Source organism: Myotis daubentonii, chromosome 8 (genome assembly GCF_963259705.1).
Source record: "Myotis daubentonii chromosome 8, mMyoDau2.1, whole genome shotgun sequence".
Classification (NCBI taxonomy): domain Eukaryota; kingdom Metazoa; phylum Chordata; class Mammalia; order Chiroptera; family Vespertilionidae; genus Myotis; species Myotis daubentonii.
The window spans coordinates 18526526-18553977 of NC_081847.1; the positions used below are offsets into that span (position 1 = coordinate 18526526).

At 44.2% G+C, this 27452-nt stretch overlaps 1 protein-coding gene across 3 annotated transcripts in view; it reads right to left on the reverse strand.

Moving 5' to 3' along the window:
• DTD1 (D-aminoacyl-tRNA deacylase 1) overlaps window positions 1-27452 on the reverse strand; it is a 164876-nt gene that overhangs the window by 108039 nt on the left and 29385 nt on the right. For 2 of the 3 annotated variants that reach the window (XM_059705442.1, XM_059705443.1), the window contains exon 4: window positions 19398-19504. In XM_059705442.1, the coding sequence (XP_059561425.1) occupies window positions 19398-19504 (107 nt within the window). Of the gene's footprint in view, window positions 1-11758; window positions 11801-19397; window positions 19505-27452 lie in introns of those variants that run through there. The other variant, XM_059705444.1, reaches the window with a different exon arrangement.

Consider the following 27452-nt stretch of genomic DNA (forward strand, 5'->3'; position numbering starts at 1 on the left):
CGGCATTCTCAGAGCACAGAATTCACAGACGGCATTCTCAGCACAGATTAACGGACGGCATTCTCAGAGCACAGAATTCACAGACAGGATTCTCAGAGCACAGAATTCACAGACAGCATTCTCAGAGCACAGAATTCACAGACGGCATTCTCAGAGCACAGATTCACAGATGGCATTCTCAGAGCACAGATTCACCGACGGCATTCTCAGAGCACAGAATTCACAGACGGCATTCTCAGAGCACAGAATTCACAGACGCATTCTCAGAGGACAGAATTCACAGACGGCATTCTCAGCACAGATTAACGGACGGCATTCTCAGAGCACAGAATTCACAGACAGCATTCTCCAGAGCACAGATTCACAGACGGCATTCTCAGAGCACAGATTAACGGGACGGCATTCTCAGAGCACAGAATTCACAGACGGCATTCTCCAGAGCACAGATTCACAGACGGCATTCTCAGAGCACAGATTCACAGACGGCATTCTCAGAGCACAGATTCACAGACGGCATTCTCACAGCACAGAATTCACAGACAGCATTCTCACAGCACAGATTCACAGATGGCATTCTCAGAGCACAGATTCACAGACGGCATTCTCAGAGCACAGAATTCACAGACGGCATTCTCAGAGCACAGAATTCACAGACGGCATTCTCAGCACAGATTAACGGACGGCATTCTCAGAGCACAGAATTCACACAGCATTCTGAGAACTCTGAATTCCGGTGGACCACGGTGTGGGGGAGTTCAGGGCACTCAAAGGAAGCATAAAATAAGTGTGTTTATGTCTAGGACTGAGCAAGCATGGATGCTGACAGCCCCAAGAGGTCACACTTTGCATTGAACCAGAGCTTGCTTTGAATGCAGAAAGAGCAAAAACTATCTCTTTCCTTTCCTGTCAGTCCTTCTTTATTCATTTGTAAACCAAAGGTAGAGTGCTGCCAGAATGTACCTTTATCAAGAAGCAAAATAAAAATAGGTAAATTAGTTTTGTTCAACGTTTCCACTGTCCTGGTAAGAACAAAATATGCATGTACAAGGCACAAAATATAAATTGTGTAATTTTAGTGACTACGTATAAATTAAATTTGTTAAAACTGGCCCTGGACAATTTAAAGAGGACCATAAACTTCAAAATTAAAATTTTATTTTTGTCCTTGGTTAGAATGGCTTTAAATAGTAAGTAAAAAGTACCATGACTAGTCCAGAGATGGACCCCAGAAGAAAGGAAATAATTTTACATTGTAATACCTTTATTTAAAGGTATTTTTTCCTTCTTTTTGAACAGGGTTTGTCATTTCATTTTGCACTGAGCCCTGATCTAGCCAGACCTGTAGATGCCCTAGGCAAAAGACTCCCACCCAGGCAATGGGCCAGGACAATGCCTGTCCTCCTGGTCCCTCCACCTGCAGTCCCAATCCTGGCTGCAGACTGGATCAATCTCTGGTCCCACCCTCAGAGACTCTGGTGTCAGGGATCTAGGGTAGAGCCTAGGCATGGGGAGTTTTTATAGTGATTCTAATGTGTGTCCAAGGTGGAGAAATAGCGGCCTAGATTGAGGCTACAAGGTACAAGACACACACACGAAAAGACAGTTACAGATCCTGCAGTTGGCACTTTCAGCAAAGCCTGCCACTGTATCAGATGAGAAAATTACACCATCTTCCTACAGTAAACAAAGTGGTCATCAAACAGCAGGTCCACTGGGCATGAGGAAAATTAACAGCACCAGAAATGAGATAGATGTACAAACAGAGCAACTTGTAAGACCCACAGTAATTCAAGAAACAAAAAAGACCTTTTAAAAGCAATGTTCCTGACGTGGACTCCATCTAGGATAACGATCCTGCCAACCCGTAGTCCAGAGATTTTCAACCCATGTGCTGCAAGAATTTTTAAAACATGCATACCTGACTACTTAGTTAGAGGCACTGATCTCTTTTCCCTTCCAGCGGTTCTCAACCTGTGGGTCACAACCCCTGAAAATAGATCCTGCATATCAGATATTTACATTACGATTCATAGCAGTAGCAAAATTACAGTTATGAAGTAGCAATGAAAATAATTTTGTGGTTGGGGGTCACCACAACTTGAGGAACTGTATTAAAGGGTCGCGGCATTAGGAAGGTTGAGAACCACTGCAAGGCTTAGACTGTCAGATTTAAAAAATAGCAACAGCCAACACAACAATAACCATCTGGTGTGAATGAATCAAAATTATACCTATTTTTTGTCAGATTGGCAAAAAATATATATTTTTGGGTGTGCTTCGGAATTTCAGTAATTAGTTTATGTGTGCCATGAGATGAAATGGTTGCAAACTGCCACCCTGGTCCGCCACCAGAAATCCAAGCCACATTCTTGACCATCCCCATCCTCTATAATTGATCAATCCCTTCTCTATGGCTCCTTGTCACCCCTTGTCCATCTGGTTCACGCTCTGCAGCCCAGTGCAGTGCTGACCTCTCAGGTCTGTCCCCCTGCCTCTCTTGTCTTCCCCAGTCCAATCTATCCGCCATCCTGCTACAAGAGGGTCATAGCTAATGAGCAAATCTAACCTTCTCATCCTGCTGAATTCTCTACAGTGGCTGCCCATTGCCAAAGGACCGAGCCCCAGGCTCCTTAGCAGGACACTGAACACTGCCATCATCTGCATGCCTCTCCAGGCTCATCGCCCTCCTCTCCACTGGCACCTTCTAGTCCCACCAGACTCAACTGCTTGTTATCCCACCAGGCAGGTTCAAGCCTCCCTCCCCTCGTTAACACTCTTCCAGGAATGTGCCAGCTGCTGTCCTAAGCTTTCAGACCTAGTCGACTTTTCCTCACCCTTCAAGACTCAACTCAGATGTGTGATATCTGCTCTTAGACACCTGTTCTGATGACCATCCCCCCACCCAAGGCTCTATGCATTCCACTCACTCCCTCAGCAGCAGGTCAATAATATCCCCTCAGAACCCTCCCCGTGTGATTTCCATATCATTGAAGTACAGCCTTTTGAAGAAACCATGCCTTACTTCTCTTCTTGTATGCATGACTAACACAAAATCTGGCACATGAAAAGTGGTCAACAAATACTTGTGGAAAGGAAACAAAGGGAGGTAACTGATTCAATTTTTAAATATACAGTTATGGATCAAGTATAGAAATTAGCCTACTCAAAGCCAATAAAAACACCAATACATCTGGAAGATAAAGATTTTTACTACAAATGTTAAGTTATCTGCATTTGTTATTTCTGAAATACTTGGCCTTTGAGACTTTTAGGCTGATTGATTAGAGGAGCAAAGGAATTCCTTTTCCCCACTCTGAGGGCTTTACTTTGTTCTGCAGAGCTGAAGTTAAAGCCAAATGTAACTGATTCGCGGCAGAAGGTCAGGACTGAAAAGCCTGAAGCACAACGGGCCCATATGGCTCATTAACATGCCCTCCTCTGCTGCCATCTGATTTCCATCAAGGTACAGAGATCACTGCCTGCATGGCTCCTAATAGTCTCCAGTGGAGCTTTAAAAACTACCTGGGGTTGTGGGTTTCTTTAGGAGAATAAAGACCTAAGGAAAAACAGTGTCAACAGAGAGAACCAATGAGGACAGATGAGGAAGGAGGTCCTACAAATGGCCAACCATCAACACTACAGAATCACAGATTTCCAGAGCTAGAAAGACCCTAAAGCAGGGGTCCTCAAACTTTTTAAACAGGGGGCCAGTTCACTGTCCCTCAGACCGTTGGAGGGCCGGACTATAGTTTAAAAAAAAACTATGAACAAATTCCTATGCATACTGCACATATCTTATTTTGAAGTAAAAAAAACAAAACAGGAAAAAATACAATATTTGTATTTGCATGTGGCCCGCGGGCCGTAGTTTGAGGACCCCTGCCCTAAAGGATGATCTGGCCCAACCTTCTAACACCAAAACCGAGGGGCTCTCATTGTGGCCAAAGTCACCTAGTAGCAGGCAAGCCAGAGGTCCCTGGCACCCAGCTCCCAGGCCTGCTCTGGACTACTCCTCCTCTCTTCCTTCACACTCCTCAAGGGCCTTCAGGAAGGAAAATCAAGAAGGGAAAAGCTATACTTTGCATTTTATGTATGCCCCAGCCTTTAATAAAGAGGCAGATGGGGTAAATGGTGGACATGAGGCTACAAGGAGGCCTGGGAACAACCCTGCCCTCCATGCTGAGATGCTGACCACAAGCTCACCAGTGTGCACCTGCAGCACAAGCTCAAACAACATTCTTCTTCTACAATGGGTACTTAAGCCGCTTGTAGAAAAAATGCTACCAGCTTATCACGGGTCTTGATGGCCATAAAAACAGTACACGGTGAAGGTCTGATGTGGCTGTCCTGCTCTCACCCTTGTCTAGAGAGGGCTCATTTCTGCTTTGGTCTCTCTCAGAGCCTTGAAACTCATTACAGTGGCACCTACAGGCCTCCAAGACCTACAGCAACAATCTGAGGCCCAAGACGGCATCACATCCAATGCCAAATACTCTGCATCCTAGAAGGAAGCAGGAAAAAACCCTCACAATTACTATCTATGCCAGAATCCTAAACTGAGTACTGAAACAAGTTACATGCACTCTGCTGTATGCTAAAATACAGATATTCCATTCTTATAGCCATAAAATATATAGTACTTCAAACACTGTGGACAGCGAATCCATAAAAGACCCAAACTAGTCCCTGTGTGTGGTTACTGTTATTGCTGTTGTCTTTCAGGCGGGAGGCCACAGACTTTCTCCTTAGCCCTGACACAGGCAGCATAATTCAAAAATTGAAAGATGCCATATCAGCCAGGAGCAGGATCCTAGTGCCGTGAATATTAAGAAATCCCTGTGGTTCCTTTTATTCTACTAGCAATAGACAAGCCAAGAGGAATTCTCCTGAGGATGCTATTAAGCATTGAAAGCAAAATCCATGAAACACCAGCAACGGGAACACTGAGACTTCACTTGTAGGTATTGAGACTAGGTCTCCAAAGCTCAAAATGGATAACGTTTTCCTGGACTGGCGAGAAGACAAACTGGCCATGTTCCTTTGCTGCTGGCGGAGGCCTCCAAGTGGTATGAAGACCCTGTAATCCAGAGACACACTGATCTCTCCCTGCAGGCATGTGAATTAGGATCCTCCTCTGTAACTCCATTTCCTCAGGTTAAGAAATGAGCAGCTCCAATAAAATTCCTGATGCCACCTATTCGTGTCATTTCTCTTTAAGTCCTGAATTTATACGTTTATTTATCTTTAGAGAATTCTGTTTCCCATGGCATGGTGAAGTAAGCTGGGCTCTGACCTGTCTCCTTTCCTCCTTCTTCCCTTGATTGGCCTAATATCACATATGGGTACAGAACTGATTTATCAAAAGTCTATCCTGGGGCCCACCTGGTGTGGCTCAGTGGTTGAGTGTCGACCTATGAACCAGAAGGGCAAGGTTTGATTCGGGGTCAGGGCACATGCCTGGGTGTGGGCTCGCAGGAAGCAGCCAATTAATGATTTTCTTTCATCACTGATTTTTCTATCTCTCCCGCTCCCTTCTTCACTCTGAAGTCAATTTTTTTTTTAAAGGTTTTAAACAAAAATCTATCCTGGGTACTGAAATAGTCTTGGAAGGAACTCCTGAACATACTTCTCATCTCACCTGACACCAGAGCCAAGGAATGGATCCGTGATGAGAAATGAGTCTACACCAATTTTCTGAGCAAGGCTTCCAGGTCTATTATTCTTAACCTTTTGTGATTCCTCCTCCTGTCTCATTTTATTAAGTTGTATTAAGAAAGGCATGAGGAAAGACTAAAATAAAATTTGGCTGAGTCTACCTGGTATTTTATTCACTGTTCACATCTGAGTGATAAGCCTAATATTTTCTGTTTTTTAAATCTGGTGGTTTTCCCAAAATATCTCTCTCTTGAATAAAGCTACACACTTTTGAGGCAATTTCATCAACAATAATTTAACTCAGTAAGAAACTAACTTTCAACAAGCTGCAGTAAAACTCCCATTTATTTTATGGAACAACTATTTACCAAATTAAAAAATTCTAGAGCCAATATTAACATTTACTAAAGTTGGGTTTGTTATATTATTCTCTATACTTTTAGCATATTTGAAATACTTCAAATTTTTTTTAATATATTTTATTGATTTTTTTACAGAGAGGAAGGGAGAGAGATAGTTAGAAACATCGATGAGAGAGAAACATCGACCAGCTGCCTCCTGCACATCTCCCACTGGGGATGTGCCCGCAACCCAGGTACATGCCCTTGACCGGAATCGAACCTGGGACCCTTCAGTCCGCAGGCTGACGCTCTATCCACTGAGTCAAACCGGTTTCGGCTCAAATTTTTTAAATAATAATAAAAGTCTATTGCCTAGAAAATCTACATCCACAGAAAGAAATATAAACAAGGGTGATTTTGGCATCATCATTAGTAACAGCAAAAAATTGACAACTCCATAAATCCATTTAAAAAACAACTATAGTATATAAACAAAATATAGGATATTCATATGACAGAATCTTATCTAGCAGGTAAAATGAATAAACTAGCTATAGACATAACAAAACAAATGACATTGTTAGGTAGGGGGAAAAAATGTTTCAGAACAGGATATAGCTCTAGCCAGCTTGGCTCAGTGGATAGATGCTGACCTGCGGAATGAAAGGTCCCGGGTTCAATTCTGGTCAAGGGCACATGCCCAGGGTTGTGGGCTCAATCCCCAGTGTGGGGAGTGCAGGCAGCCGATCAATGACTCTCTCTCATCATTGATGTTTCTATCTCTCCCTCTCCCTTCCTCTCTGAAATCAATAAAAACATATTATTTAAAAAAATGAACGGCATATGCAATACAGTACCATTTAGGTCAAGAACATGTGCACACATACACTTAGGTATGTATACACACACACACACACACACACACACATATACACACACACTCAATCTAATGGCTAAGAAACCCAAATTGGGGAACATTTTTCAAAATAACTGGCCTGTACTCTTCCACAGGGCCATGGTCATGAAGTCAAAGGAAAGTCTGAGAACTTATCTAGAATGAAGGAAACTAAAGACAATTAAATGTAACACCTGATTCTGAACTACTATAAAAGACTAGTTACTGGGGAAACTGCTAAAACATGAATAGGGCCTGAAGATTGAATAGTATTAAAATGCCAATGATATTTTCTACTTTTAATAAGTATTTTGGTGTTTTGTAAGAAATGCATTTGTGCCCTGGCTGGTTTGGCTCAGCAGATAGAGTGTCGGACTGTGGACTAAAGGGTCCCAGGTTCGATTCCGGTCAAGGGCACATGCAGGGTTGCAGGTTCAAACCCCAGTAGGGGGCATGCAGGAGGCAGCCAATCAATGATTCTCTCTCATCATTGATGTTTCTATCTCTTTCTCCCCTCTCCCTTCCTCTCTGAAATCAATAAAAATAGATTTTAAAAAAAGAAATGCATTTGTTTGCAGGAAATATGCATTAATGTTTTTAGGGGTGGTGAGGCATCAAGTATGCAACTTTTTCTCAACTGGTTCAGGAAAAAAGTCCATTGGGATGGCTATTATAAAAAACAGAAAAGTCAAGTGTTGGCAAGGATGTTGGGAAATGAGAACCCTATGCATTGAGGGTAGGAATGCAAATGGTGTGGCCATAGTGGAAAATAATAGGGCAATTAGTCAAAAATTTAAACAAAGAATTGTGAATATGATCCAGCAATTCCACAAAATAACTGAAGGCAGGGACTTGGACAGATATTTGTACACCAATGTTCACAGCATCATTATTCACAACAACCAAAATTGGAAACTACCCAAAGGTCCATCAACAGATGAACTGTTAAACAAAATGTGGTTTATACATACAATGAAATATTATTCAGACTTAAAAAGGAATGAAATTGTGATACATTCTACAACACAGATGAACTCTGAAAACATTATGCTAAGTGAAATAAGCCAGACACAAAAGGACAAATAGTATATGATTATATTTATTTGAGATACCTAAAGTAATCAAATTCACAGAGACAAGCTGGAAAGAGGGGAATAGAGAATTGATGTTTAATGAATAGAATATCAATTTAGGAAAATTAGAAAGTTCTGGACATGGATGGTGGTGAGGATACACAACAACATGTCCTAATGCCACTGAGTTATAAACTTAAAAATTGCAAAATGGTTACCCAACCGGTGTGGCTCAGTGGTTGAGCATCAACTCGTGAACCCAGAGGTCACTGACTCAATTCCCAGTCAGGGCATGTGCCCAGGTTGCAGGCTGGATCCCCAGTAGGGGGTGTGCAGGAGGCAGCCAATCGATGTTTCTCTGTCATCATCAATGTTTCTATCTCTCTACCTCTCTTCCTTCCTCTCTAAAATCAATAAAAAAATATTTTTAATGGTTAAAGTGGTTTTATTTAATGTATATTTTACTACAATTTTTGTAATTTTATGATATACATACTCCCAGAGATACCATGTATTTTCTATGAGTATGTGTAAATGTGGGTAAACATTTTTTAATAAGTCTGGAAAATAATACATAAAACTTATTAATGGTGTTGCCTCTGAGAATGAGAGATTATAATTAAAAGCATCTTTAATGTATCTTAAATTTCTAAGTTTTTAAAATATATTTTATTGATTTTTTACAGAGAGGAAGGGAGAGGGAGAGAGAGTTAGAAACATCAATGAGAGAGAAACATTGATCCGCTGCCTCCTGCACCCTACTGGGGATGTGCCTGTAACCAAGGTACATGTCCTTGACCGGACCCTTCAGTCTGCAGGCTGATGCTCTATCCACTGAGCCAAACCGGTTAGGGCAAATTTCTAATTTTTAATGGATATTGATTTTACCTATTATATATAACAAAAACTTGATATAAAAATGTTATTTTATGGACTCATGAGAAAAATAAAAGACAGTAAAAGAACTGTCTCTATAAAAATACCTTTCTACCCAGGACTACTATAAAAATTTATGAATAAAAAAGATTTCTAAACTAGCATTTCCAAGTTAACACATTACTTGCATGACTCTTCCCAGGAGAAAGTGAAGGAGGCAAAGGGACAACATGAAAAAAACGAACAAAAAAGAAAACACAGAGCATAAAGCCAGATCTAGTCTGGATTTTGAAATGAAACTTTATAGAAAATGTACTTATCTGCCCAAGATTCCATGACCCAACAGTGACACCAGGATTTAATAACAGCCTGTGCCCTCCCTCTGCAGTCCAACTGTGCAGGGACTCAGAGTAGAGCCACTGCTGGGCATGTTCTGTGGGCAGCATGTTCCCAGCTGAGTAGGAGGAGTGGAAAATGGAAGCAAGGCCACAAGCTCATCTTTCCATTCCACAGGAATTGAGGCTTTCGGGATTCACTTTCACGATTAAAAAGTAGAAAAAGAAATTAACTTCACATTTTATGGAAGATAGTCAAAGTAAAACACTATGTAAAGAATCTTCATAGGAGTGCTATTCTGCATTTCAGATCGACAAGAATGACTAAGATGATGGAATAAGGCAGGTAGCAATTGTGAGACCCTTGGCCTGCCATGCCTGCCACCGGCCAAAGGCACACGGCGTCCAGGCACAACCACCTCCTCCAGCCCTGGATTTCTGCTCTGTTCAGGAGCTGCTACCGCCCATCTGACAATTACTTTCCAAAATTTCCAAGTTCAATGAGCACCAGGAAACATATTCTTCCAAAAAGAAATTTAGTTTTCCCTCTGACAAGCTCCAAACACTTAGATTTAGAAACGAACGATAAAATATGAACCCTGAACAATGTCTGATGTGTGTTTAAATGTAAATGCTTAGCCAGCTGCCCATGAAGCCGTGACATTTATACATTTCATTAAATTGCAATTCTCCAAACAAAGACTTAAGTGTTGATCATCCTGAGTTTTCATTCTAGTCCCATCAATAAGTTGACCAATGAGTAGGGTATTCCATCCATGTCTGGTACCCAAAAAACTAAGAGATTTATAAATAGCTTTTCAACTAAAAATCTTAAAAGGCTATACCACTAAAATCTCACCCTGCCACTGGGGAACCACTCAGTGGGTTCATCTCTCTTAAGAAACAAGTTATTCCACTAGCACATGCCTCACTGTCACTCAGCACAGAGACCCATCATCAGTCACTAGCGTATTGAGCTGTTGTTGCTCTACCAGCTTTTCCCTGACACATCTGTAATTGTATCGGGAAAGCTTTGGGAATACTTTCATTGCTGCTGTGTGTACAGGGGGTGGTGGTTAAGGGGCCAAGGGGCATTGATGAATAAGAACAGCCTCACATATGACCTCAATAATCAAGCCGAGACATCTTGCTTCCTGGCAGCTGCAGTAATACAAATTATAAAGTATTTTAGACATTTCAGCTGAGAGTGGGGGAGCAGAGGGAGGAGACCAACACCTAGAGCAGATAAAAATGGCGATCTCCAATATCCTCAGGTCCAATGGGTCTCAAACATCAGTGTACTTGACGAGCTCGTGAAGAACTGGTTAAAAACATAAATCGGCTACTCTTCTGCCTTCCACATCCAGACATGCCAGGAACTGTGGTTCAGAAAACCTGGGGATAGGGGACCAGTGCCAACTCGCTACATTTTAATATACACCCTTAGTGGCTTGAAGCCAGGGCTCCTCAAACAGCCCTCTGAGGACCATGAACACTTCCTGAGTGAATCTGGTGGAGAGTGAGTACGAAATCCCTGCACACAACAGTCCCAAACCACCAGCACCTCCACTTTTTGGGGGCCCTCCAAGAATCAGATGAGAGTCCTAGACCCTTCCAGAAAAGGGCACTCACACACAGATACACAAAAAACTTGGAGGACAAGCCCAGAGCTGTTCGTAATCCCCTAAAAGTCCACTTGACCGAATTCACACCCCACTTACCCATCCTTACCTTCTCTTAGATACCAACTTATTACAAAAGATAAAGCCCTTTCAGTCAGCCTGCACCTAAACTAGGGTATGTTGGCAGAATACTTCTGTGCAGTTGAGTGTTTTATCTACTGGCAGTCCTTTTGAAAAACTTACAGGAAGAGCTTCATTTTTTATTTCTTTCACTTCGGATCATTCTTCCCTCTCCATGTTAGTAAAACAAATGTTTGGACAAGGCTTCCTACAAAACACCACTGACCTACACAACATTCTTTTATGTTTGCCTGAGGCTAGAAAGCACCTACTAAACAAGCTAAAAAGCTGAGAATCCCAAATTTAAGCCTTGAGTCTGTCTAATTAAATTATTGCTGTGTTCAATGTACAAATCCACAGAGGATAAACTTTACCTCCCTCCTCTGGGAATAAAATAAGATGCTAGTTAATCTTCAGCAGGTCAAGTCAGTAAGGTAAGAAGTTTCCCTCTCTTAGAGACCAACTTTTTCAACACATTCACAAAAGAGATTAGAAAATTAAAATAACTTAGAATCTTCCCAAAACACATACTCAGAAACAAATAAATAAAGCCCTTAAATGCATTAACCCATTAGTGCCCTGAGAGCATTGTTAAAAGCAAAACAGGTGTTTTGCTCTAGTTGGAGATTAGAAATGTTTTAGGTGTCAAAGGTAGAAGAGGAGATCATATCAGTTTTTAATTTGTCAGCCATATTCCAATAGCAGGGAACAAACTTAAACGTTTGCAATTTTGGTAATGTATGCTATGGATTTAGAAGGTCAGATGAAGGTCAATCAAGTGGTCAATCCATCAGTGGGTCCCCAGGCAGAGAGGCACAGGCACACACGTATCTCCTGGAAAGGCTTCTTTTTAATTCTATGGTGTACCAGCTGGGACAACTGTCTATATGGAAACAAATTAAAATGCTGAAATAAAAGCGATCCATTACACTTCCCCAACTAGGAAAAGCCAGCCTGCTCAGAAACATCTACAAAAGTCTACAAGGATCCCAATCTTTCCTGCCAGCCAGATATGCATGCCCCGGACAGGTACCCGCACTGGCAGGATCCACATTCTGGCTGCTGGTGGGCAGACGTCAGGGCTGAGGGAGGTCAGGAGCCAACCTGCCTGCACACCCAATCCTCTCTGAAGAGGGCTGTGCTGTTTCCTAACTCAGGAAAGTGGGTGTTCACACTGAAGAAAAACCAGGGCTGATCCCCACAGCCCAAGAGGTCTGGCAGGTGCTAGCCCTGCTGTGCTAGGAAGCCCTGTGTGCAGCAGGTGAGGACCCAGGACTCAGGGTCACCGCCATGCCCAGCATGACACTGTGACAAAGATGAACAAGAACAAGAACAAAAATTCTGTCACGAAGAAGCTCTTGCTAATCCACTTTTGTTTTAGTGACACTTCAGTACAAACAAACTGGACCCTCAATCAATGTGTGTTCAATAAATCAATGCAACAAAATGAACTAATCATCAGAATAAATGACAGGATCTCAGTATCATTTTGGCAACCAGACTCAGAAGCACACTCTTGTGGCAAGCTGGCTCAGGCCACGCAAAAACTGAGTTGAAACCAACAGAAATTAAGGACCTAGCATTTGGAGTTCAACTCTAAAAACAAAATTAAAAAAGGGAAACCTACATTAAATAAAGGTTCTTCTATGAAGAAATGTAGCCCAGCGGCATGACTCATTGGTTGAGCCTCAACCTATGAACCAGGAGGTCATGATCCAATTCCCAGTCAGGGCATACGCCTGGGGTTGTGAGCTTGATCCCCAGCAGATCAGTGATTCTCTCTCATCATTGATGTTTTTTTCTCTCTCCATCTCCTTTCCTCTCTGAAATCAGTAAAAATATATTTTTTAAAGTTTTTTTTAAAAGAAATGCAAACTTTAACGTGGGGATAAGGACATATATGTAATACCTTAATCAATAAAAAAAATTTAAAAAAATGCAAACTTAAGGGCATCAACATAATTCTTACTTATATTCAGAATACTACTCATTAGATTTGTCCCTCAAACTGAAATGTATAGGAACTGTGAGCCCATCTTTGTGCACCTGCGACAGGGCTGCCACCTGTGTCCTAGTCTGGATTCCACAGCAAGTATCACTGAAAAGGCTGCCCCTGTCACTGGAAGAACAAATAAATGAAATCAAAAGGAGTTCTTTTCCCCACTTCACTCTCTACTCTACTTCTTTCTTCCCAGTCCTACAAAAACCATGAATGTCTCGATCTGGACATTCCAGTTTCCAGGCATAATGATGAATGCTGATGATAAGATAAGTGTATAGAGAGGAGTATAAGAGTGATGGCGATATTCCGAGAATCATAAAATTAGAAACCGGGTACCATTTTTCACTGGTCAGCTTACCCCAGTGATTTATCAACAACCACATGAGCTAATTCAAAGAGTATCTGAAAGTTTATTTCTTCATCTCCTTCCAGCATTTCAATTTAGGGAGTCTTACAATTCCATTAAATAAATGAGAATATAAATTATTAATGGCAACACTATAAACTAGGTGGGTCCTGGGCTCCAGGAAGAGCCCTTCACTTATAAATGCCCCTCTGCCCAGGAAAACCCCCATCTGCTCCCCTACACATGCAACCCCACCCATGTGAGACCAGGCAAACCCCCGCCCCCAACTAAAGAGAAAGCATTTAAGATTAAAATAAGAGCAAGAAAAAGTTTCTACTGTCAGGAATGGCTGACCAGGGTATTGAAATCTCCCAATATCTAGTCACCCACAGAAGAATTCACATTCAGCAATCTTTTCTAAGTAATAATCAGGATGTGCCTATCAGGATCACATTCTTCCATAAAAATGCAGCCCTAGCTGGTTTGGCTTAGTGGATAGAGTGTCAGCCTGGGGACTGAAGGGTCCTGGGTTCGATTCTAGTCAAGGGCATATGCCAGGATTATGGGCTCGATCCCCAGTAGGGGGCATGCAGGAGGCAGCCAATCAATGATTCTCCTTCATCATTGATGTTTCTATCTCTCTCTCTCCCTCTCCCTTCCTCTCTGAAATCAATAAAAATATATTTTTTTAAAATGCAACAGGGAGAATAGCTTCTGTCTGGTGGTTCTGCTACCGCTTCCACTCCCTATTCCCTTTAGAAGTATGTCCTTCAGAGTAAGAATGTAATCTCTTCCTCTGACTTCTCACTGTCAGGGCGCATGATGGGACTACACAGCAGCCTGTAAGTGCTCTGGACAGTGTGATGCAGCCATGGCAAAACGGCAGAGGCTTCCGTGCCAGCTCCAAAAACAGACCTGGCTAAGGCAGGCAAACAACTAGTCACCTTCACCAGTCCGGTCTTCACAGCAGTAACTGCCTCACCCAGAATAGAGCCCTGGGACTCGTACAAACAACGACCTATCCCTATTTGCAGCACAAGCTTGGAAACAGCAACTGAGATGCCTGCTCTCCTTGCATCCTGAAAGGTCAGCTAACACCTCCAGTCCCCGGAGGCCTCTCCAGCTCAGTGGCGACAGCAGTGGCACCAGCCTGCTCAGAAAGCAGGACATTCACAGATGTCACAGTTCACAGGCCCATGACACATGATTCCAAAACCAACTACACCCGGGCTCACCTCCTGGGGTGGGCACAGCAGTGGACAAGACTCAGGAAGCTTAAATGGTAGGAGGGTGTGGACAGATGAGGAGCGTGGAAACAAGCAGATAACAGATGGTGCTAAGTGCTATGACATAAATCATCAGAGCAGCGTGACAGAGTAGCCGGCAGGGGCTCACTGGAATCAAGGGGGTCAGAGGACCTCCTCTGAGGAGGAGACACTGACATTGAGCCCAGAGCCCAGAGGTAGGAAAGAGCTCAACCTGTTCTTAGAACAGAGGGAAGCAAGATTAGGTAAAGCGTAAGAGAGTGAGGAACTGCTGGCTGTAAAGCAGGTAACAGAGAGCCACAGAGGGCTGGGCACTCCGGCCTCAGCTTTAAGAAAAGCCTGACATGATGGGCTGTGGCATGTCCTAAACTGACATATACCGTTCTTTACCTCTTTCACTGTTACTAACCTTCCAAGTTTATGTTGCCCTAAACCTACCCCTAAGAGCAGGGATGCCCTAGCTGGTTTGGCTCAGTGGCTAGAGCATCAGCCTGTGGACTGAAGGGTCCCAGGTTCGATTCCAGTCGAGGGCACATGCCCAGGTTGTGGGCTCGATCCCCAGTAGGGGCAGCCGACCAATGATTCTCTCTCACCATTGATGTTTCTATCTCTCTCTCCCTCTCTCTCCCTCTCTGAATTCAATAAAAAAAAAATATATATATATATATATATATATATATATATATATATATATATATATATATATATATAAATAAAAGAGCAGGGATTATGTGGCCTCACGTCTTTCTCTGCCTCACAGTGCCCACCACACCATTGTATACAAAAAAAGACACTTGATGTATATATACACACACACATTGTTCATTTGTTCAGTGGTTTAAAGAACCTACATTTAAAAACCTGTCAAAGGAATCATTCCTTTGTAATGTATGCAGTTTTCACTACTACAGTAGCTGAATCATATGGGAAAATAAAACACGTAGAATTAAAAGCTCAGTTGATAGAAATGCTTGTCAACCTATCACTAAAAAGAATTTGGCTGATGGACAAAAACAGATCCAGAGACAGAGAAGCATCGATCAGACCGTCAAACCTCAGAGGGAAGGTAGGGGAGGGTGGGAGTAAGGGGGAGAGATCAACCAGAGAGCTTGTATGCATGCATATAAGCCTAACCAGTGGACACAGACACCAGGGGGGTGAGGGCATGAGTGGAGGGGGGGGACCAATGGGGCGATAAGGACACATATGTAACACCTTAACCAGTGGTTCTCAACTTTACGGCCCTTTAAATACAGTTCCTCATGTTGTGACCCAACCATAAAATTATTTTCGTTGCTACTTCATAACTGTAATGTTGCTACTGTTATGAATCGTCATGTAAATATCTGATATGCAGGGTGGTCTTAGGCGACCCCTGTGAAAGGGTCGTTCTACCACCAAAGGGGTTGCGACCCACAGGTTGAGAACCGCTGCCTTAATCAATAATAAAAATTTAAAAAATAATAATTTGGGTGCAGTCTTCCTACCAACATAAAAATAAACAAATTAGCTCTCTGCCCAAAGGGAGTCCCTTCTTATTGAGAATGGAAAGGCAGGGAAAGGCCATCGGTAAGGCCAGCAGCCACTGTCACATGGGCCCCTTCCGTGCCTACTCGTCGCCACCTACTGGACAGCCGGAGGACAGACATCTGCGCAGTTTTCCAGGGTCTGAGACTTCAGGGTCAGCTAACTTGTATAAATAATTGAAACTCACACAGGACAACTGAGAAAAAGGCTTCTAAAAGATTTAGAAATAACTAATAAAAGATTTTCTTATCCTAATAGGTTAGGTTAGCATGCCTTGGAGGTTTAAAAATTTGTGCCTATTTGCTTTTGTTTTAAAGAAGAAAAGAGCCCCCGCTGGGCGGCTCAGCTGGTTTGGAGCATTGTCCTGCACACCAAAAGGTTACGGGTCTCATTTCCACTCAGGACACATACCTAGGTTGCAGAAAACCAAGAGATGTTTCTCTCTCTTCCTCTCTCTTTTAAGTCAATTAAAAACATATCCTCTGGTGAGGATTAATAAAGGGGAGGGGAGGAGATGAAAAGAAGAGGCACTAGTGGAAAGAAGGTTGAAGATCCTAAAGATATGAAGTATTACCATACACTACCACTTCTAGAAAAATACTTAGAATGAACAAAAACTTGACTACATTTTTTATTCAAATACAATTAAAGTAGAACAATCCATCAAAACTACAGAATAATGAAAAAATAAAACCAGAGGAGCCACCAGAGGCAGGAGGAAAACTGCGAGAGAGCAGTATCCTGGGAAACAAGAGCCAAGACAGTTTCCAGGGGCAAGAGGGCAACAGTGACAAGAGCTGCTAAGTGGTTGAGTCAGGTGGGCCTTCAAGTCCACAGTCATGAAACAAAGCAACATGCAGGCCGCTGGGGAACTCAGTGAGAGTCTCTGCAGATGAGAGTAGTACACTGAAGAGGCAGCAAGAAGGAAGATAATGGAGGTACTTCTCAATTGGAGATCCCTGGGAATATTTAAAAATCAATGGGCCCTAGTGGGTTTGGCTCAGTGGATAGAGCATTGGCCTGCGGACTGAAGGGTCCCAGGTTCGATTCTGGTCAAGGGCACATGCCTGGGTTGCGGGCTCAATCCCCAGTGTGGGGCTTGCAGGAGGCAGCCGATCAATGATTCTCTCTCATCATTGATGTTTCTATCTCTCTCCCTCTCCCTTCCTCTCTGAAATCAATAAAAATATATTCCTTAAAAAAAAATTTTAAGCCAATGGGAATAAGACAAATGAGTGAGCCTGGCCGGTGTGGCCCAGTGGTTGAACGTCAGCCCATGAACCTGGAGGTCATGGTTTGATTCCGGGTCAGGGCACATGCCTGGGTTTCGGGCTCAATCCTCAGTGGGGGGCATGCAGGAGGCAGCCGATCAATGATTCTCTCTCATCACTGATGTTTCTATCTCTCTCCCTCTCCCTTCCTCTCTGAAATCAATAAAAACATATTTTTTAAAAAGACACAAATGAGTGAGAGAGACAAACTGGCTGCCAAGAAGGTAGAAGGGGCGGGCGGGAAGGGTGAGAAGGGCTCCATAGCCCTCGTTAATCTGGCTCCACAGGTGCACAACCTGTGCAATCACAGGCAGGCCCCCATTCAGAAGGGCACCACCCTTGTTTAATGCTCTGCTGTCACCAACTTCAGGTTCCTTAAAATTTTTAAACAAGGGGCTGCCTCAGTTTCATTTTGCACTGAGCCTCACAAATTATGCACCAGTCCAGGGCGGGGGGGTGCTGGCCTCAGCACCACGAAAGACAGCTCAGGTGCCAGGGCAGGAAGAGGGAATGGAGAGGCAGGGTCAGTGCCAACCAATAGCTCCTTTCTCCGTGAAACAGAAACAGAGTCAACTGCTATGAACAAGCAAGAGGACAGACGAAGGGAGAGAGGTTGAAATTCATTGTAGAGTGGAAAAATCTGGCAGACTTCACCTTAACCAAGGAATCAAGGTTCACATCGCCTGTAATAAGACAATTCAATATCATGTACCTCCTATGATACACTAAAAAGGGCACAAGATCACTTCTGTGCTATTTGCTATTCCTGTCAAAGTACAAAATCTCAATGCATCGCAGGAAACCCAAACTGAGGAACATGCCTCAAAACAGCAGACCAGTAGTCTTGAAAAGTGTCAAGGCCGTGAGAGAAAAGGAAAGACAGAGGGATTGTCACAGACTGGAGAAGACTACTTGGATACAATGTGAGATTATCCTGAAACAGAAAAAGGACATTGGGGAAACCTAGTGAAATTCAAATAAGGTTTGTCGTGTAGTTAAGAGTATTGTACTAATATTAATTTCAATGTTTTGATCAGTGTACTATGACTATGAAAGACAGCAAAATTCAGGGAATCTGGGTAAAGGGTTTATGAGAACTCTGAATCCTTTTTCAATTTTCTGTCTCAAATTATTTCAGTATAAAAAGTTTAAATTTTCTTGTGGATGTGTTGTGATTTCTTTAATGTTATCGGTAATTCCAGGGACCTCAATTATCACCTCTGAAGTCTAGCACTGCTGCATCAGACATGTTCCTGCTTCTCTGTCAAGACAAGAATCAGTAACGAAAGAGAAAGGTGATGTTCCCTGTGAAAATTATAACTTTGAACAGGTCACAGAGCTTTAAGTTTATATAATGCTTCCCCGCATCTACTGCATCATTCTGCTTCCCAGCCTCTTAGCAAGGGAGGGAGGCAATAACAGGAATGTCCCTTCAGTTCTCACTCCTCTGCCTGCCCGCTCCCCTGTCTGGAAGGCTATTAAGTGTGTGTGTTAATTAAAGCCTTTAGAAGTGCTGAGCATCTATGAGAGAACCACACGTTACAAAGACGATCAACAGAGCTCCTTTCTCAAGTTTAATTTTAATATTGTCTGAAAGCTTACAGAGTTGGCAGCAAATCCAGGTCAGATATTGCTTTAGAAACATGAGATTTTACAAAGAACCTTGGCTGACACATCTGCTTACACCTGGAATAAAACCCACTCCAGGTAGCCATTCTGAATGGGCGAACCTGCCAATCCAGAGCCAAGGGGAGTTGTGCTGCTACTCTGCTGCCACCCAGTGGCATGTGGGTGAAAAAGCACCTCGCCAGAGAACAGAAAGAATGGTTCTCTGTAATCCAAAGTCATTTTCTCTGGAATCCAAAGTCAGGAGGAGGCAAGGCAGAAGTGCAGTCCCTGCCTGCCACAGCACTATGGGGGCAGGTGTGAGCAGATGAGAAGGGATGTATTAAAATAAATTGTGCAATGAAGTGTTGTGTCCACCACAGATTGAGAACTGCTCCAGGGACTAAGTTGAAGCCAAAAGATGTTACAGGCACCCAGGGAACAGATCCCAATGCCAGATTTACCTGCTTTGGGTCGGAGGTAGCAGCGCCAGGAGCTGGAGATTCCAGTTCTATGGTCACGGGCCCATCGTTCTGAATGTGGACTTGCATGTAGGCACCAAACTTGCCATCTGAAAGAGCAATTCAAGCAGTTTCAAGAGATGGAGACCCCAGATTACCCATCTATAAATCACACCTATCTCAGTGTAATCAGAAGCCTGGGGAGCAGGGATGGTCCACCCCCCCAGTGGTGAGGTAAATACAAAATAAACAGCAGGGGTACCACCTCACACCCTACAGACTTGGCAAGAATGAAAGGACCTGGTAACATGAAGGGTGGGGGAAATGTGGGTTAAAGGACTGAAAAATGGCAGGAGAGTAAACTGGTATAAGCACTTGGAGGGCATTTTGGTGCTGTACGCAGTAAAGTTCAAGGTGAACAAAGCCTACAACCTTTAATTCTTTGGTGAGACTACTCTAGAAACTCCTAAACAAATGGAAATACTCAAAGGTTCATTTTGGCAGTGTTTATAAAAGAAAGAAGTGGGCCAATCTAACGGTCTCCTCGGTGGGGGAATGAATGCATAAACACTACCTCATTCCTCAATGGAATACTGTAAGGCAGCCACATCTGTCAACATGGCAAATCTCAAAAACATAATGCAATCTTTAGAAAGGAACTTTTAAGAAAGATGCATCATTATATCATTTACATACTTCTTCTAAACATCAATACAAGTTACATTATTTATGGATGTATATATCCATGTGTGTGTGTGTGCGTGCGTGTGTCCAAAAAACATGGGCAGGAAAGACAAATGCAAACACAGGATAGTAACAGCATTCATATGGAAGAGAAGGTAGAAGGTGGTGGGATTTGAGAGAGATCTGAAATAAATATGACCAACTGGGTCGTGAGTACACAGGTATCCATTTTCCATGTTTCATAATTTTTAAACAATTTAAATATAAAGAAAAAGAAAGCTTAGGAGGATCCCTCAAAACAATCTCATAAACATCCCTATAACTGGCCCACAGGCCCACAGAGTATAAGGTAGAAAGGAGGTCCTGCTCCCTCACTGTGGGGTCAAAAGGACAGTCAACCTACAGACGGCTCCTCAGGGCAGAGAAATGAGGAGACACCTCACTCCTCACAAGATGGGACTGCCCAGAGCTGGGGGCCACCCATCTCCCCCTGCCTCACGTTCCCTCCTTACCCCACTGAGGCAGCAGAATGATCCTGTTTCCAGAAAATGCACTGTCAAACTGGCCACAGGCTGCCCCAAAAAGAGCCCCTCTGTGTGTTCTATTCCCAATTTTCTGTTTTAACACCAAAACCCACTCAATTGTGACTGATTAACCCCCAAAGGCTGACTTACATTTATAAAGAAAACCAAGAATACGCTTTGAGAGATGTTGTCATAGAATAATCAGAACGTCAACTCCATCCATCCAAGGACCTCTGTTAAGCGCTGAGCCTAAACACTGCTGATGATTCTTAGAGTAGGGAACAACCTGTTTTTGACACGTAGGGAGGGTTACTTACATACCACTTCTGATAAATCGAAAATTAAGAAAAAAGTTGGGCCCACAGAGTAAAGTTAGTATGAGTCCTCAGAAACTGAGAACCGCCAAGAACTCTTGCTCCCACCCACCATTTCGGAGCAAAGAGAGTGTATGAGATCAAGTTCACATTTAAGAATCACTCACCACTTTTCACTCCCAGCAACTGTGCCAGGCCCTGTGCTAGCGACTGAAAACCCAGCTCAAAGGCACAGGCAGCCTGACACTCATGAACCCTGTGGTCTAGTGTGAAGAACAAATGGGCAGATGGTGATGGTGACGTAGTACTGCACGCAAACCATGAGAGGTTCTGGCCCTGAGACCAGGGAAGGGTCAGAGTCCCTGTCTTGGGGGATACGAAGGGAATCAGAAAGGCTTCTCAGATGAGCCTATAGGGTCCAACACTTAAAGTCAACCAAGGCTCAGGCTGGAAAATAGAACAGGCCCAGCCCCTAACTCTGAGGCCTTGAGCAAGCTGCTTAGCCTCCCAGTGGATCAGTTTCTCACCTGCATCACAGGGATAGTAACAAGAGGAAATGTAAGTAAGACCATGCATGGAAGAGCTTGGGCCTGAGGCTAGGACACGATGTGTGCAAAATCAGTGTTTGCCTTTATCATGAAAAGTCATGCTCAAGAGGCCTCATACAACCAGAGTGACGCTTCCCCAACTGTGGCCTTTTTTTTTTTGTTCCTTGAATAAAGAATGCCCTGGCCATGCCCTCGCTGGTTTGGCTCAGTGAACAGAGGGCCGGCCTGCAGACTTAAGAATCCCAGGTTCGATTACGGTCAAGGGCACATGCCTGGGTTGTGGGCTCGATCCCCAGTGGTGGCCGTGCAGGAGGCAGCCAATCAATGATTCTCTCTCATCATTGATGTTTCTATCTCTCCCTCCCTCTCCCTTCCTCTCTCAAACAAACAAATAAATAAATAAATAAATAATGCCATGGTCATATAGTTCTCAAAACCACGCTTGTTGAACTCTTCCTTCTAGGATCACGATGTACAGCAGCATGTGACAGGCTCTTACGACACCTTAAGTAGAAAACCCTATTTAGTTCCTTTACTCTGTTAGTTACCACACTCTCTGGGCAAGGAGCCCTTGTTTCACAGGGAGCATCCTGTACAGTGCCAATGACCCTCTTGGAGAGGCCAAGGGAGAGAAAAGCAGTGAATGGTACACCAGCCCAGGGCGGGTCAGCCTGAAGCCTGGAGTGGCTCTGCTCTCAGGTCCTGGGGTCCCTCAGACACCAGACCTGCCACAGCGTGAGGTGGCTTCTGTGAGCCTCTGCCACCACCACCACAACCTCAGTCTTCACCTCTGATTCCTCCACACCTAGTATCACTCCTTCAAACGATCCTTAACCTCATCGAGGGCCTTAGGAAAATAGACATGGCAACTGTTGGCTCCTTCAGAGCACAGACAGAAATACTGAAACTGTATTAAAAGCATCCATGCTGTTCTGCATTGCTATAGGCAGGATTACTCTAGTTCCTACCTCCTAGCGGGTTAAAATGGCCGCTCAAATCTACAGAGCTTTTGTTTTATCCATGTCAGAGAGCTAAAAAGACATCAGCTGGGAAGGAAACATGTGTTTAATTGCATGCTAAAATTATGGCTACAATTAGTAGCAAATTTCAGCCTCTGCACTCCTCAGGGAAGCTGAAGCAGACTCAGGAGGAAAGGAATTATTTCCGACCTTGAATTCCTGTTGCCAGGATATACGGCATATGCTTCACCGTGTTTATCATTCCAAAGCAAGAAATTTATTTTCTTTTCCTGTTTCTCTCCCATTAAGAACAAAGCTATTATCCGAATCTCCATTTGTGCAGACAATAAATCTAAAGGTAGGTTTTAAGAGGTCTTAAAATAATGGTAACATTTTTTCCAGTCCAGATCAAAGAGTAAAGCCCCCAACAAAAACTATATTGGCCAGGGAAAATAAAAACATTTGTTTAAAATAATCTTAAAAGACATTCAGAGCTACAAAACTACCTCTGGGCTCCCATGGTGACATAATCAAGTCAGCTACAAGTCCTGGGGTTGTGTGCAGAGCCGGGGGAGAAGCACATGTCAGACACGTTTGTGCCACCTTCCGAGCAGGAGACCCCCCCTGGAGCCAAACCTGCTGCATCCTGGCTTCCAGCATGGCTGCCCAAGGCCCCGACCCCAAGCCAGGGCACCCCTTTTACTTACAAAGGCTGATGTCCCATCACTTTGAACAGAAACCCTGCCCTGCCTCTCATGCCCAGTTTGATCTGGGATGATAGGACAGTCATCTTGGGAGGGGTATAGCCAGGACAGTACACGACCAGCACTCCTACTATGTCCATGGTAGTAGACGGGCAAATAAGAGAAGGGGGGGGGTGCAAAAAGCTCACTGAAAAAGCACGCCAATGGAGAAAAACTGGGAGAAAAAAGGGCCATGTTCTTGATCTCCAGAGCCTGTGCACGGCTGTGACCAGGTTGGGGCTCACCTATCCTTGGGGATCATACCTGGACACCAGTACTGGACACTGAGCCTCGGGCCAGCCCATCTAAGCACATGCCAAAGGCAGCTCCCTCTGAGCTCCCTCTGCCACCCAGGCTTCCCCTTTGTTCTACTTTTTTTTTTTTTTTTTAAATTTTTTTTTTTTTTATATTTTATTGATTTTTTACAGAGAGGAAGGGAGAGAGATAGAGAGTTAGAAACATCGATGAGAGAGAAACATCGATCAGCTGCCTCCCGCACATCCCCCACTGGGGATGTGCTCACAACCCAGGTACATGCCCTTGACCGGAATCGAACCTGGGACCCTTCAGTCCGCAGGCTGACGCTCTATCCACCGAGCCAAACCGGTTTCGGCCCTTTGTTCTACTTTTAACCTATCCAGAGCTTGGGCAGGCAAGAAGACAGTGTTACTAATAGAGACCCCAACATCAGTGTACAGGCTGGTAACCAAGAAATCAAGCAAATGTGTGGAAGTTGGGACCTCAAAATAAGCATATGGTGAGGCGAGGGCCATGCAGCTGGAGGAGTTTGGTCTACACACACAGGCCTGCATCATGCCTAGAGCCCTGAAGTCTGACCCTGTCAGGCTGCAGGCACATGGCAGTTCTGTCCACAAGCACAGAGCTGCCTCAACAGAGGCACAGTGCTCCTTGAGGGCTGAGCCAATGCAGGGTACCACCACTGGGGTAAGGAGTCCAAGACAGCAGCCGACACAGCTCCGGGGCCTTAGAAGCAGAGGCAAGGGCTCTGGGAATCAGCAGAGACCAGCAGCTCAAGTAATGGCACTTTCTAAGTGACTTGGCTGGGGAAATATTCAGTCATTGGATGAAAGGTATACTTCAAGCCCTTTAGACCCCTAACAGCCAAATTTCTCAGAGCGAGGGCCAGGCCCAGGTGGGCAGCATTAGAACCACTGTCCAATTCCATCCACAGTCAGGGCCATGGAGGGAAAGGTGGTCCCAGGACCCTTGGGGCTTCATCCCAGGCTCGTCACCCTTATGGGTGGTCTCTGCTTGGCTCTGCAGTGGTCCAGTTCAGTCCACTCAAGAGAGATGCCTCCTCTGGGCCACAAGCATCTCGGGCACATTAACATGATAGTGAAGCTAAATTCTCATCTGAGCTGAAATTCTGAGCATGGATTGGGTGCATCCCTTTATGCACAACGAAGGGGCTCAAGGCATGGTTTTCTCTGACTGTCCGCTTTTCTCAGATGTCTTGGCTCTGTCCTTGCCGTCATTCTGCCTGGGATACCTGCACCAGAGGCTACCTGGTCCCTCACTGAGGTGCAAGTGAGCATGTGCAGGGACAATACAGTGTCTGAGGTCCTAAAGGACCTACACGGACTCCTGTGTGAAACAGCGGGACACAGCTAACTCCATCGGGCATGGACACCCCTTTGCCAAGATCAGCAGAGTAAGAAACCAGAGAGGGCAATTTCTGACCTCATCAGGATTTGATTTCAGACTTTAATTCTTTGGACTGGAACACCTCTGTACTTGAATATGATACAGAATTTAAACTTGACCTATAACTTTTCCCTGCGACTGTGCTAACAGAAGAGGGTTTACATTCAAATTCCGTGCATCTCCAGGCTGATGGCATTTTATTATGAGTTTCTTATGTATTTTACTAGGGGCTCAGTGCACGAATTCGTGCAACTTGAAAGGAACTGTGGGCCGCCAGGCTGCAGTAGGCACAGAGGCAGGTCTCAATCCATCCTCCGTGCCCCAGCCCAGCCCCTCCCACCTCATCCCCCGGTCCCCTGTCTGCCGGCAGTCCCACTCCCACTGCCACCATCGCTCCTACACGCTGACAGTGCTGGCCCCGCTCGCACCCGCTGACGGCACAGAGCAATTGGGGCCGGCACCAGCAGCCGGTACAAGTGGGACTGGCGCCATCAGTGGGTGCAAGCGGCCGCTGCTGCCCTGATCGCCCCTCAGGAGCATAGGGAGGTGAAGAAGCCCTGAGGGGCAATCGGGGCCAGCACTGGGCATCAGCAGTGAGTGCGAGCAGCAATTCCAGTGCCGGCAGTGGGTGTGAGCATCTGGTGGGACCACGGCACACAGGAGCAAAGAATTTTCAGTAACCACCAGAAGCTTGCCCCAATGACAGTGACTGGCACCCCGCCTTGGTCTGGCACCATGCTCACCTGCTCCACCACCCCGCCGCGGCCAACACCCACCATGTTCCGCACTCTGCCACTTGCTGCCAATGCCTGCCATGTTCCGCGCATGCCCCCTGGTGGTCAGCGCATGTCATAGCGACTGGTTGTTTGGTTGTTCAGTTGTTCCGCTGTTTGGTCTATTTGCATATTAGTGTTTTATAGTGTATATATATAGATTAGTGGAGTATGTTATTGTCATCACTTAACCTTGCAGAGCCTCTGGTGTGCTGAGCTGGGCAATGTTCTTGGACACAGTTTGGGACATAGACTAGGGAATAAGTCTTCACTTTGAGAGTACAGTGAACTTGGAGGTGCTTCTCCAGCAGGGTTATGACCTAGTTCAGAGCCTCAGGGGATAAAAGACAGCAGGAGCAACTTTAAAGATTTCAAAGATGGGGTGATAGAAGATGGTGGCAGAATAGCTGGAATTTATACTCACCTCCTCCCAGCCTCGAACTGTAATTACAACTAAAATGATGAATGATCAACAGCCGTAGTAGCCCCTCTGAGAACCAGCCCGGAGTGCCCACTGGAGCAGCCACAGTAGCCCCTCCAAGTGCCACCCAGAGCACCCCTGCAGACACCTAATGGTGCTGGAAAACCTGACCAGCACCGTGACCAAGAAAGGCCACCCAAAGAGCTGTTCTGATATGTTCTATTGAAACAGATAACTCATGTATTTAAATTAGTCCAGACAATAGAAAACAATTTAAAGTTTTCCACTTCATTCTGCAAGGCTAGTATTACTCTATTACTAAAATAGAACATGAATATAAAAAAAAAAAAAAGTATAGGCCACCGAAACCGGTTTGGCTCAGTGGATAGAGCATCAGCCTGCTGACTGAAAGGTCCCAGGTTCGATTCCGGACAAGGGCATGTACCTGGGTTGCGGGCACATCCCCAGTAGGGAGATGTGCAGGAGGCGGCTGATCGATGTTTCTCTCTCATCGATGTTTCTAATTCTCTATCTCTCTCCCTTCCTCTCTGTGAAAAATAAATAAAATATATTTTTTTAAAAAGTATAGGCCAAATTTTCCTTTGAATTCAGATGCAAAAATTCTACAGGAACACTTGGAAAAATTCTTGTAGTTATACATTAGAAGAACACTATGTGGTAATCGGTGAAGGTTGAATTAGCATGGCTCATGATTAGGAAATGTATTCACAAGGTTAATACTTAGAGAAAATAACACTAGAGAAAGTCAACTTTCCATCCTGTTTAAAAACTACAGTAATATTGTGCCCTAGTCAGTTTGACTCAGTGGACAGAGGATCAGCCTGAGGATTGAAGGGTCCTGGGTTTGATTACTGGTCAGGGCACATGCTCAGGTTGCAGGCTTAGTCCCCAATAGGGGGTGTGCAGGAGGCAGCTGATCAATGATTCTCTCTCATCATTGATATTTCTATCTCTCTCCCTCTCCCTTCCTCTCTGAAGTCAATAAAAATATATTTTCCTCCAGGACATTGAAAAAAGAGATAGAGTAAGACATAAACAAATGGAAGAACATACCATGTTCATGGACTGGTAGAATCAACATCATTAAAATGTCCATACTAACCAAAGCAATCTATAGATTTAATGCAATCCCCATTAAAATACCAACAGCATATTTCAAAGATCTAGAACAAACTCTCCAAAAATTCATCTGAAATAAAAAAAGACCCCGAATAGCCACAGCAATCCTGAGAAAGAAGAACAAAGTTGGAGGGATCACAATACCAGATATCAAGCTATATTACCAAGCCACGGTTCTCAAAACTGCCTGGTACTGGCACAAGAACAGATATACAGACCAATGGAACAGAACTGAGAACCCAGAAATAGATCCAAGCCATTATGCTCAATTAATATTTGACAAAGGA